Below are 13,767 nucleotides of genomic sequence, written 5' to 3' on the forward strand. Positions count from 1 at the left end.
GCCCGGCCCCTTCTCGCCGCGGCGGACCCTCGGCTCGCTCGCGGCGCCGCCCGCCTCGCTCCTGGGCTCGGGCGCGCCTCTCGAGCCGCGCCTCCGGCTCCGCGCTTGCTTCACTCTACCAGTCGGTCCGTACTGCGCGCTCCAGGTCGCCGGGTCTGTGCGCCCTTTGCCTCCCTCCTCCCCTCCGGTCTCTGACCGGCGTTTGGCAGGACTGGGGACTTTTCTGAGCCGGAACTGGGGAGCGTGTTTTGCTCCCCAACCCGATCTGGACAGCCAGTGGCCTACTTTACGGGTGGCGCCCGGTGCGCTTCGGTGACCCGAAGGGAAGCTGATGTTGCCTCTAGCTCTGGTAAAGCTGGTGACAATTGGGCTCTTTCCCGCGGGCTTTTAGATATCCCCCACCCCTCACCCCTGCCCAGGTCCCCTCCCTCTGGGTTTTCGGTACAACGCTGGCTGCTCCTTTGTTCCGAGTGGCGAAGCAGAGGGCCTCGGGCGGACCGTGCTCAGACCCCGAGGGGTTCAAAGTTGCCACGCGAGGCTCAGCACATTCGGGAGCTGGTCAGAGCGGCCGGTTGTGTTTTGTTTGGGGATTCGATTCGGTCCCTCTCAGCACAATAATTTCGGACTCGCCGAGGGTCTTGATGCACCGGGCGCAGAGCTAGTGACATCAAGTCAACTGGCCGCATAAGCATCAGGGTGGCTCGAGCACAGCTTAAGACACCGTAACGCCAGGCCGAGGGCCCCCGCTTCGTGGCGAGAGCAGCGGTCCCGCTGCGCAGCGCGCCCCGGAGAGCGGCCGGCGCCGCCTCCGCTGCGGCAGAGAGGCTGTTTGCCCCAGGGTCCAGAGCGCTCCGGCGCTCCAGCCCCCCCCCCCCCCACGTTATTAGGGCAAGAGTCAGGGTCGGCCAGAAGCTTCCGCATCCACAGGAAGCACCCGGGCACCGTGAACCCAGAGAGGTCAGGGTGGCGTGGGGACGCTTCGAAGAAATCCATTTGGGGCTTTGGGAAGAGCCGGCGCAGTCCAGGCCGAGCTCAGGAAGGCTGCCGCAGTGGCCTCACGGGTGACTGCTCCTCTGTATTTTTTGCTTGCAGATCAACAAAAAACCACAGTGATTGAAAATGGGGAAATCAGGTTCAATGGAAAAGGGAAAAAGATTCGGAAGCCTCGGACCATTTATTCCAGCCTGCAGCTCCAGGCTTTAAACCACCGATTTCAGCAAACTCAGTACCTGGCCCTTCCCGAGAGAGCTGAACTGGCAGCCTCCTTAGGACTGACACAAACACAGGTAATTCCCGAGAAGCCCAAGTATCCCTGAAACGCTGACCCTACTTACAGATCGGGCAGGGAGCACATCAGGAGGAATTCTTGGCCTAGTCAACTAAGGATGGAAAGAGCTTAATGACAAATGCCTTTGCTCCATTACACACTTTTCAGGACAACAGTTTGGAATAAGTGACCTGGTATTCAATGCTGGATTGGATTTGCACATCCTCCCACCCCTCGGCGACCCCCGCCCCAGCCTAGTGTCCTTTGGTGACCAAACTCATAAATTAATCAAGTCCTATTCCAGAGCAGAACGACATGAAAGAGAACAAACATGTAGGAGAAAAAAAGATATTCAGGCCAGGAGGCAGAGTAAGAGCTATGTTTCTTAAAGGATCCATTTGTGTGGCCATGGGACTTAATCAGGATTTCACTCATTGACATAGAGTTATGAAATTGGCATGTGGGGGAGACCAGATATATATAGGCTCCAACAGGATTTACTAAAGGGACCAAAGTGCAAACTATCCATCCTAGGATAGGTGAGGTGGGCCTTTCTGAAGACTGCCCTAAGCTCAATGGTTAAATCATCCTGGGTGACTGGCTGGTACAGGAGTTGGGGGCAATGGCAGAGTTGAAGATCAAAGAGGAATGCTCACCAAATTACAGCAGGTGAAGCTTCAGTTAAGTACAGTTGCTGAAGTTCTCCTGTCCTACTAATTTGAAAGACATATGGGGCATTTTCGACTTCACAGGAAGGGGCTTAAGCAGGTATATCAGGACCCTGGTCATAAAGCCGGGCTGCCATCACCTATGGTTTTGTCCCGGCCAATTAACTGAGCTGCATGGGGTGGTAGGCCTCACGTGAGGTGGGCTAGCTTCAGCAAGGGGACTCCAGGGATTAGGAGACTCTAGCTGGTGAGTGAGTGTGTGCTGCCTTCCAACAGACGTCCGTGAAGCTCTTCTTTTCAATTCATCCTTCTTTCTCTTGCCACATTGCCACCAAAAATATTTGGGGTTCCTGCAACTCAGTAACTTGTATTACTCTTGGAAAAGCAGATTCCTATGGCGAAGGAATTTTAAAGGTAAAAGAAGTGGCACCATAGAATTTCCTTCTTCAAACGAAGTAGCTTAGATATGCTTCCATCCCAGATTCCTGATTCACATTTAATTTTCAGAAGTCCTTTGACTTTTAGTGACCACACTAACAACCATGTGATGATTGCTGACCACAATTTGACTAAGCCACATACAAAGTAGGGAACTAGGGAAGGTCCCGTCCCTATTCCTTACAGGATTATGAGGATATATTTGCTTCAGGAGAAAGATGCTTCATGCACATGCAACATACGCATAGGTATATTCAAGATATTTGGTTACAAATGTGCAGGGCTTTCTCTGTTCACAGTCATTTGCTCCCTGTACATGCACAGAGATGCCAGATTTGGGCATTAGTAAACACAAAACAGACTGTCAGAGGAAGTGTGGCTTTTATCTGAAAAGTTCTCCGGTTAAATATACTTCTTTAGACTTTAAACTTGGCTATCTTATTTTCCTTTGGTCTTAGTTTATTCTCATTTATGCTGCTGTTTTGAAACTAGGCTTGCATCCCACTAAAGAGCTACCATGACATTCGGTATCCAGACAAGATACCTGGTAGACCGGGGCGGGGCGAGAGAGAGGAGGCTAGAAAGAGGTGGAGGAAGGCGGGGACCTGGCGTTCGCAGTTTTGTTTGTTTTGAGGGGGGCGGGGGGAGAATTGCTTCCGAAGCCTGGAATGGAGGCACCGGTTCGATGTTTTGCCTAATGACCCGCTGCTGCCTTTCGTTCCAGGTGAAGATATGGTTTCAGAACAAACGCTCTAAGTTTAAGAAATTGCTGAAGCAGGGCAGTAACCCGCATGAGAGTGACCCCCTCCCGGGCTCAGCGGCCCTGTCACCGCGCTCGCCGGCGCTGCCTCCGGTGTGGGACGTTTCTGCCTCAGCCAAGGGCGTCAGTATGCCCCCCAACAGCTACATGCCCGGCTATTCGCATTGGTACTCCTCTCCACACCAGGACACGATGCAGAGACCACAGATGATGTGAGTTGTCTGAGGGAAATTGATACCCTAGGGAACCGTCTGAACAAGGCAAGGAGGATCCAGGACCTGCCTTGCATCGCCAGACCCAGCTAAGGAGCAGGCTCGGAGAACTCCTGTGTGGCAAGAGAGTGGGGGCGCTTGTTCGCCCTCTTGGGCTCGCTCTCTCTCTCTCTCCCTCTCTCCCTAACTTCTCCTTTCCTTCCTTCCTTCCTTCCTTCCTTCCTTCCTTCCTTCCTTCCTTCCTTCCTTCCCTCCCTCCCTCCTTTTCTTTTCCCCTTTCCTTTTCTCGTCTGCTTTTTCCCTTGAGCAGCCTCAGTAACTGATCTTTCATCTCAGAGAGAGAGAGAGAGAGATACTGGCTTCTATGCCAGCGCTCCTGAAACCCCTCACTGCAAGGACATTTTTCCCTTACCCTTTGGGATTCAGGCTCTGAGCCTCCTCTTCTCTTTGGGAGTATCCATCAAAACGACTTTTTTTTACAGACATTTCCCCCCACCAGAAGAACCTGCGCAAACATGGCAGCGTTTTTACTTGTTTAATGAGCTTAAGACATTACATGATGAAAAAGAAGCATTTCGGGCTCCTGCATTTTTATTTACCAATTCCAGACTGACAAAACAAAACAAAACAACAGAAAGAAAAGAGAAAGAAAAAGAAAAACCCCTCATCTAACAGCCCTTCTCTAAAGAAAAAGGAAAAATCGGCTGTAAGATTAGAACGTTTCCACAAAGGGAACGCTGCATGTTTTATCAAAATGCAATGAGCAAGAATGATGATGTTTTTTTAAAAACAACAACAACAACAACAAAACCAAACCACTCTTTTTCCACCCCACCCCCAGACCCTGAACTGGAATCAGGAAAGACAGAGGAAACAACCAAAATCACCATTCTATTGCTTTGATACCTTTACTAGGTGAATTGGTGGCATTCACTAAGCTAATAGGGACGTTTATATTGAGAAACATTTCTGTATATATTGTTGAATTTTAGTTGTACATATACTTTGTATGGTTTTGTCTTCTTTCATATATGGAGTAAAAGCCACAAAACGCTGGGAGTGTCCTGTATATTTCTCTGTGTGTCTTCATCTCACCACCCCCTCCTCCTTCCCTCCCAGTATATTTTCTATCACTCTTAAGAGAACTCCTATTTCCTAATATGGGAAGCCCTATATATAAACATCAAGTGCCTGCAAAGATGTCAGTTTGCAGCACTAGCCTTTGTTTTAAGTACTTTAACATTAAACATGGATGTTTTCTCAGCTTCCTTTATATATTATATTTTTATTATATTTCCACACATCCATCCATTTTAAAAAAAACATTAGACTGATCTATCCCCAGGTTAACCTCTAGACATGCAGTAGTTTCCAGTCTGAAACTGAGTGTTCTCCTTTCCTTTCCTCAGCCAAAATCATACAGCTGTATTTGTCTTTGTTTGGAAGCATTTTTTTTTAAACAAGAGGAAAGAATACAAGAAAAAAAAAAAAACCAAAGTAAATGCACAATTATAACTACTTAATGTTTACACCCTTTGCAAGCGAGCTAGGTAGGAAAATGCATGATCCTGGATGAAATACATCCTCCCGATCTTGTGGAAAGCGCAGAAATAATGAAAATGAAAAGCCCTTTCGTCATACAAGCAGGAAGCCCCATACTGCGAGAATTAATGGCTACAGACCTGGGCATCCTTCAAATTATGAACCTTGAAACCACTGAGCCATTTATCAGAAGTCAATAGAGATACTCAGAGTGCTCCATATAATGACAGCGACATACAGTCGTGCAAAAGGACAGTCACTATAATTAGACACAAAGCAAAGACTACTTACCAATATACCCGTTCCTTTTTTTGTTGAGCAACTTCCACGCTCAGTCAGTCTCAGAATGGTTTAAAACCGATCAGTCTTGTCATTTTCTAGCATTCGCATTGTTACATTAGGAAAAATGTTTTCTTTTCTTTTTTCCCCCTTCCTACTGTGAAACTTTGGGTTCGTAGCTCCCCAGGATCAATTCTGAACAAAGCCTCCAGCTGCAGTGCCATCCAATTTGAAGCAGACATTGGGGACAATTTAAGGTTTTTATCCACAAGAAGGTTTTTTTCCATTCTCTTAAATGCAGCCATAATTAGAGTAATTTTTCATGTAGCCCGCTGATTACAGCGTTTTTACCGTCAAAGATAATTACCTGTAATTTTCTTCCACTTTTAATACTAAAAAGCCATCTTTATTTAGATTCAGGAACAGGAAAGGCGAAACAAAAGAGGGAAATTATTCTGTTATTCATACACAAATTGCAGAGACGTAGGACCTAAAATTGAAAATTAACCAAAATTATAATGCTGAAAAGAATGGAAGAGGCTGCAGAAGTACAGCTGGTAGTGGGGCTTTGCTGAATTATTCAAATTACGTTAGAGAAAAAGCTACCATACATCGAAACCAACACTAATTTTTCTTTAAAAAAAAAATCTACCAGACGCATGCCAAACCACTGTGAGTGCATGGAATTCTGAAACCTAGCAAATGCATTTTAACACATGGGAGGTTTGTCATGATGCGCCTGTAACGACCTATCTCTTAACATGAGTTTAATGAAACAAGAAATTCGCGAAGAGGTCCTCCCAAGAACTGTCCTTGGAAGTGGGCTTCCTCTGGGTCTTTTGAACATGAAGGGTTAATATTTTCGCTCTTAGAAAGTATTGACCCCATAGTAAACAGAGAGAGAGAGAGAGAGAGAGAGAGAGAGAGAGAGAGATTGAGAGAGAGAAAGAGAGAGAGAGAGAGAGAGAGAGAGAGAGAGACAGACAGACAGACAGACTGGTAGGAGGGGCGTGGGTAAAAGGCATCGCCCAGGCGCGGTGCCTACGACGCCTCCCCACGTTCAAACTTCCGCGGAGTTGGCGTTCTAGAACCTCGTTCTGACCACATTTTCCAGGTAAAAAAAGAACGAGAGAACAATAGCTGCGGGGGTGCGGGTGAAGGGGGAAATGTCTCCCCGGCGCCAATAAGCATCTCATTATCTTTTGACACAATTTAGTCCAAAGGTCCCCGCCGCCGGAGAAAGGCCCTTCTGTACAGGGGTGAGGGAGCCCAAGACTTCTCAGGCTCCTGCGCTTAACATCTGTAGCTGCTTCCAAATCACTATTGGGTCAGGAAACAGCGTCATCTATAGATAGAACAAGCACCGCTTCTTGTTAGAGTCTTCCTCGGTGCATTCCTAAATCTGGCTCCTCCGCTCCACAGCTCGGTTCAGTGTCTCAGCCAATCGTGCCCCTCCAACCCCAAGGTCGCAGCGTTTGGGCCCCGCAGGCAATTGCGGTACCGATCGCATCCCGCCCCTCCCCCGCCTCCCCCTCCCATCCCCCAGCAGCTAAAGGCAAAGGCCTTGCAAAGCAGCCCTGAAGGGTTTCAGAGGCCAGTTATTCCGGAAACTTTCTCCCAAGTGGAGGAAAATGTCCAAGGGACTGTACAGTAGAGAGATTCAGACTGCACCTGCCGTTGCTAATGTCGGCATACCTGTAATACTAAAAGAGCATTATGGCGAGCTCCGTTTGCTCTTCCGACGCTCCAAATCTTAAAATCATCGTCAAATGTAAAGACTTTAAATTCGCCTATGACTAGCTTTGAGTAATAGTTTTCAAATAGATCTTAGCTCGGAATCTCCAGTCGGCTCCCTCCACACCTTACAGAAACCTGGTCTCTTTCGCAATCTCCAGTCACAAGCTGCACCAAATACATCAAGAGCACAGCAAGCCAAAATGCCATCCGAGATCTTAAGGATCCCATTCTCACCCGAATCCTTCTACTCACCAAAACGACAACCCTTTTACTGTTAAAGGGGAAGAAAAGATCAAAATTGAAAAATCTATAAAGCAAAGTTGCAGTCTACAATAAATAGAACATCAACACATACAGCTTGGAAAGTGTGAGAAGAGAAATATGAACTGTGGCTTGAAGTATGGAAGAAATAAAAACTTACCACCAGTGAATATCTCTTAAGCAATGATCAGGGTCTAGAAATCTATACTGAACAGAAGCAGAGGAGAATATTTGTCTGAGTCTCAGGGCAGAAGCTCTTTCTCTATATTCTTGGTTGAGTGAGCACATCCAGGTGTGAAATTGTTTGCACACCCCAGCACCTCTTATATTGCCAGCAAAATTAGCTGTTATTACTGTCACTGTTTAGTGATGGTTAGCGTGATACAAAAAAAAAAAAACTGCTGTAATCAAGACCTGGCGCATCTTTGCAAATTACAGATAATTGTAAACGTCCAGATTATGATAATAGCATCCTAATCCAGCCTGCAATATAATTATTACAGAGTGTTACATCTGAAACTGTCCAGTAGGGCTAATTCAGCCATTATTTAGACCCTATTTTTGCACTGCAAATGGGTTGCTGAGTTGAAAATGTACGATTGTAATTTCACAGGGCACTCAATGAGTAATGGTATAGGAAGAGGAAAATACAAAAGTGAAATGTGAACAGTAGCGATCAAATCAAACCCTGAAGGACAAAAGACTGTTTGATTCACATGGAAAAAGAAGAGCGGGAATTAAGAAAATAGCAAATCAGTGGTCTGAAGCATTACATGTACAAATCTTCAATATGTGTAGGGCTGGTGTGTTTGCAAGGGTTGCTGTATGTGCTTCTGCCTGGAGTCTGAAATCATTTTTCCCTGTCTTCCTTTTTTTCTTCCTTCCTTTATTTCTTCCTTCCTTCATTTCTTCCTTCCTTCCTTCCTTTCCTTCTTTCTTTCTAAGCCTCCCCCCCAAAGCATTTTCTTGCTTAAAAAAAAGTGCCCTTCCCCTAAGCAAAGAACATTTATCAGTTTCACCATTGTTTCCATCAGTGCTGCCTCAGAGTGTGCTGTCACTTGTTTATGAACATTTGCTTAAATGAATTTTAATCTCTCTTGTCATCAGAACAAAATGGCCTAGGAGCTTGTAAGTGTTCTGAGCTCCATCGCCATTCTCTTTCACTGTGAACAAGTCATTGAGAATCCTAAAGGATATTAGCAGAAAATCTATTAACTGCTGCTAATTAAATAAAGCTGGCTGGGAAGCTGTCTCCTCTATTTGGCTAGGCTAGCTATTGGCTTTAATCCTATTATTAACTTTTATTAATAACACCCCTCCCCTATATAAATTAGTCTAGCTGCTTCTATTGCTATAAGTCACTGCTGTGTTTCTTTCTGGATTCCAGTAAGTCCAGTATTTTTGTTAAAGGGCTATTCTTGCTCCCAGACATGGTTGTAAAAGAGCAAGGTCAGTCTCTTTAAAATATGGAAGAACTTGAGAGAGAGAATCCGAGACTTAGAGCAAAAGAGTCTGGAGAGAGGCTGGGATGCTCTGCTGGTCCAGAGTTCTGGCTGTTGCTTCCAGGAGGGAGAGCCCTGCCCTGGCTGAAACTTCTGGAGTCTAGTTCTGTTTCTGAGTGGGGATGTTCTGGTTAGGACCCTTATATCTCCAGGATTTTCACTATGAGTGCAGAGAATTTCCTGAGCCTCTCTTCCAGCCTCCATAACAGTATGTGATGGTTCCCCCTCCTACCACCTCACATCCCTGGGAGCTGCACAGTCAGGGCCATCCTCCAGTCGCAAGCAGGCTTCCTACCTCCTGTGAATTCAAGGGCAATAATGAAACGTTCCTTGTTTAGTGACCCCTGTTTATAGATGAAAGCTGGGTACATATTCTGCCTACCCCTAGTATCCCACCTTGCAAACGGCAAGTGGCCAAAACAGTCCTTAGTTGACGATAAGCTTCCAGTGACAGATTTCTGTCCTCTCACCTTTGCAAGAAAAAAAACACATTTCTTAAAAATCATAGCTTGGGAACTGTTTATAGCCCTTCACCCCGACCCAGCTCTTTAAAAAATACATTAGACTGTGAATGGTGGAGATAGAATCGTTACTGAAACTTGGAGTGTGTGTGTGTGTGTGTGTGTGTGTGTGTGTGTGTGTGTATAATGATGTTATAAAGCTATTTTTCCCCCTTCCTGTGGGAAAGGTCGTAATGTGTGGTATTTCACGGTTTCATATAAATCTTGGTTTAGGATGTGGAACAGACTCAATAATACATGAACTTTGGGCAGAGACTCTTTCGGACCCCCCACAAATCACTAGTAAATAATAAGTCCCAGAGAACAAAAGAACAGAAACATTAATTGCAGCAAAACAAGACTCTCATATCCTTTAAAGACAGATTTATGTAAATCCCCCCCTGTTCCTATCTTCACTGTTAGAGCGCGACCTATTATAAAACAGTTTATTACATTTCAGATGGTAACCCTGGATGATTGAAAGGGAAGCCCCCCGCTCCCCGTCCCCCCTCAGTAGATACACTGTATACTTTCTGCCCCTTACCACAGGGGAATCTAAAGCTTGTCAAATGCAAAAGAAAACGCAGATGGGGCGGGGGGGCGGGGGGCGGCAGTGCTGCGTAGAAAAATATTTAGCCAATCCCACATGTGCTACCGCTATTTGGGCTGTTTTCGAGGCCCAGAGTTCGCTGTGCGTCTGAAAAAAACCAAGTACAGTATGCAAGGACCGCAGCAACTTGGGAACAAGAGCCGAGGGCGGGAGCGAGTCGCAGCGCCCCCTCCCCAACCACACCCGTGGCGGAAGCCTCCACCCAGCCACTGTGGGAGGGGGTGCTTTAGCATGGAGGAGAGGGGTGACCGCAGGCGGATCCGCCGTCATGGCGCGCTTCCCGGAGGTGCTGGAGGGCGTCTGACCTCAGGGCGTGCCTCTGGAGAGGACTAGAGAGCTCGGGGTTGGCGAAATCCCAGTGGCCAGTGGGAGGCGCGCGATCCAAGGGGTTGCGGGGATGAGACGGGGAGGGTGCTGGTTGGGTAGCCCTAAAGGTCCTTTCCTCGAGTAAAAGGAGGAACTGATGGAGGGAGGGGGGTCAGGGGGCAACGTTCCAGGAGGCATCCCTTGCACTTCGGGCGGGGTAGATCAGGAGACCCAGTGGTATCAAGGCCGGAATAAACTGTTGGGCGCCGGGAGGAGGCGAGCACCGCCAGGCCTTGGCGCGCCGTGGGCGACTCCCAGGACTGCGCGGCCAGGACGCCGAGAGCCGTGGGGCGTCCAGTGGGATCAAAGGAGCCAACAGAGGCCAGCCGGCGCGTCTGGGATTGTGGGATGAGGGGCGGGAGAGAAAAGATTGGCATGGGCGGGGAGATCCTGGCCTGACTCTGGTCCCCAGGAAGGGGTGTGTGCGTGTGTTTGGTGTGCGGGTCAATATGCTCTTGCCGGAGGCCGAGACCTGGGTGGATCTGAGTGTGGGTCGACAGGCTCCCGGCTGGGTGCCCCAACCAGAAGGAGGGAGGAAGAGGGAGATGGAGAGGGGGAGGGAAAGAGAGAGATCAAGGGCAGCGAGGTCTGCGGGTTCCTCTGTGTGTGTGTCTCAGGCCCTGTGGCTCAGCACTGGAGCCGCCTGGCACCCACAGGAATGCGGCTTCTCCCGGCTCCCCAAGCCGCCCCCTGTTCCACAAGGAGGTGGCCGCCAGGAAAAAGGGGGGAAAGGGGGCAGAAGTCCGCGTAAGAGCTGCAAACAAAGACCAATTTATCTGATCTTTTGAAGGAGGGCCCAGGAGGGGGACAGGGCACCAAGGAATAGCCCAAGCCCTGCCGGCATGCCCCGGGCCTCCTGGGCTTTATAAGGAGGTCTGAAAATAGGGGTGGAGGTTTGGGAATATGGTGGGAATGGTGAAGAGGCCCACGGAAAAGAAAATTAAATCTTGGGGTGGGCTTAACATCTTGGGAGTACTAGATTGGAACCTAGGCAAGTGGGGACCAGAAGTGGAAGACAGAAACCCCGGAGAGCTGGGTCAGGCAGACTTCAAAAAGGGGTGGGGAGTAGTACACATTTGTATTAGATACAGGAATAAACAATAAAGAGAGAGAGGGAAGGTGGGAGGAAGGGCAAGAGAGAGAAACATCACAGATATTTTTAGACTTTGCTGAAGATCTGTTATTTTTACATCCTTGAGCGCAGGACTGCAGGGAGTTAAATTCTCCTGGGAGAATCCCCATGGTGCCAGGGAAAACCCGCTGCAGAATGGTTTGCCAGAATATTTTTGTCCATGGCTCTCAGACCAAGTTAAAAAAAAAAAAACCGCTAGAGAGAAGAGGCCATTGCGAGTGAAGAAGTGAGATTAGCACACGGAAAGCAATCCTGAAACCAAGTCTGTCCGCGCTATGCCTGCCGGCGTCGCAGCGACAGATCAGGGTCCTTAACCGCAAGCAGCGTCAAGGCTGGCGGTGGAAGGGTGCTCCTTAAAGAAGATTTCGCTCTTCTTTCCCGGGAAAAATCCGAACTCGCCCTTCCCTCAGCCTGACCGCATCTAGTGATGGGGGATGTAGGGAAGGGATCTCCTTTTTAACGCCAGAAATGGAGGTGGGGAGAGGACAGGGAAGGCTGGAAAAACATCAGCCCTCTCCGTGCGCAGAAAGAGAAGGAGCGTCTTCCACGTACATTCCCGCCACACTCAGGCGGCCACTGGATGGGAAACGCTAGAGCTAGACGGTCGGTGCGCCCCCTCCAGCCTCCCCAAACACGCACTCGAGGGCGCAGGGGAAAGCTGATGCTCTCAGACCGACGGCGCGGGGTTTCTCGAGCCGGATTCCCCAGCTATAAAGCGCGGCCTTCCGTGGGAAGGAAACTCTCAAAAACTTTACAAGAGAAGAAAGAATAGCAGGAAGTAGATCCCTCCACCTCTTCCCCACCACCCTCCCTTTCTCTGACGGTGCAGAAAACAAAGTGGGGTTTCCTAGGCTTGCCCCCAGGTGCGTCGCCACTCGGAACTTCTTTCAAGAAAGGAAGGCTGGCGGGGAATGCAGAGGAGGAAAGGCGGCGGCAAGAAAAGCGGCCTCCCGGGCTTTGTGGGTGGCGGCAGAGGAGGGGTCCACAGCCCCGGCCTGGACCCGGGTGCTGTCCCGGTCCCAGCAGGGTGCTCGTGAAGACTTTTGAAATGCCCCCGAGACCCAAGCCGTTCCAAACTGGCGGGCTAGAAAGGAATGGAATCGAGGAGATGGGGAGGAGGGGAAAGGAGACGGAGAGAGAAGGAGAAAGAGCGAATACACTGGTAAATTCCCCCTCCGGGCACGCAGCGTGCCTTTTCAGGTCTAGTTTCCCAACCCTGGAAGAACCTTCTCAGAAATCCTCAGATGACAGGATGTAATTTTTTATGTGCTAATCTCCAACCCCCGCCCCTCAACACACACACTTAAGAAGACTCTTCTGTCACATTTATTGCTGCCGACTTCCTAGCTGTAAAATATATCTTATGCATCTTGTAAGTCCCAACATAGGATTTCCCTTGGTATCCCAAGGAAAGAGAGTCAGGCGAACTAAACGACAGTCAAAAAGGTGCCCACAAGTCAGGCAGGAGAGCACAGCTCTAGACCAGGCTGCAGCTCTGGTCACAGTGTGGATGTCTCTGTGCAGGGTCACAGGGAGAAGGATGGGACATGGGCCAAGGTTGCTGCAAGTCCTTCCTCTCTGCACCAAAGAAGACTTCACAAAGGAGAAATCCCTGCAAACAGATTCAATTTCCCATCGTTTGGAACCCGCTTTGCCACTGTTTTATGTAAAAGCAAAACAGAAAGAGCTCCTTCCTGAAAAAATCGGAGTGGTAACGAGGATGGAGGGGAAAATGTATTATATTATCTCACACGAGATGAAATCAAAACTGGGCCAAAAATTTTTCATTCCTTTCCTCCACCCCTCAATTCCCTCTCTTGGCAGGAGAAGAAACAACCCCTCCCCCAATGCCCTGCTTGCTTTACTTATTTAGGTTTATCATTGTTCTCCTGTCCTGTGATCCTTTCCTCTCTGAAAGAGCTCAGATAAATTTTTTATCATACACCAAGAAGTCCAAGACACTACCATTTGCCAAACTGCAAATATTTCAGATTTTAAAAAATTGTAATAGGAAGGAAAATGTCTTCTTGTTCAACAACTTTTCTTCTTCTCCTTCTTCTTCTCCTTCTTCTTCTTCTTCTTCTTCTTCTTCTTCTTCTTCTTCTTCCTCTTCTTCTTTCTTCCTCCTCCTCCTTCTCATCTCTGGAAGCTCCCATTAGAAGGGATTGTAATTTGTCTAATTGCTCTGCCAATACACAGAGGCATTTTGGGGGGGGGGGTTCTACACGATAATTGCTTTGAGCTTAGAATTCAAAGTGGTTATTGATGGATTTCTTCTGCTTTTTGACTCGCGCACAGGGTGGGAGGACCCTGATTTAGATTCCAGCATTACTTTCTACCTGAAACAATTTGGGGTTAAACTTAAAATTATCTAAATGTTTTTGTGGTTAGGCAAAAAAAAAAAAAAACCCTAAATATATATTTTATGGCAGGACTATAAACAGGCCACATATGTATACAGACACATAAAGTACAGCACCCAACATATACACG

At 48.0% G+C, this 13,767-nt stretch overlaps 1 protein-coding gene across 1 annotated transcript in view; it reads left to right on the forward strand.

The window, feature by feature from the left end:
• DLX6 (distal-less homeobox 6) overlaps positions 1–3,573 on the forward strand; it is a 4,330-nt gene extending 757 nt beyond the window's left edge. Inside the window, exons 2-3 of the mRNA XM_029957216.1 lie at positions 1,093–1,286; positions 3,098–3,573. Coding sequence (XP_029813076.1) covers positions 1,093–1,286; positions 3,098–3,349 — 446 coding nt within the window. The 3' untranslated portion in view covers positions 3,350–3,573. The remainder of the gene's footprint in view (positions 1–1,092; positions 1,287–3,097) is intronic.
• Positions 3,574–13,767: the final 10,194 nt, after the last annotated feature.

This window comes from Suricata suricatta, chromosome 2, assembly GCF_006229205.1.
Source record: "Suricata suricatta isolate VVHF042 chromosome 2, meerkat_22Aug2017_6uvM2_HiC, whole genome shotgun sequence".
Lineage (NCBI taxonomy): Eukaryota > Metazoa > Chordata > Mammalia > Carnivora > Herpestidae > Suricata > Suricata suricatta.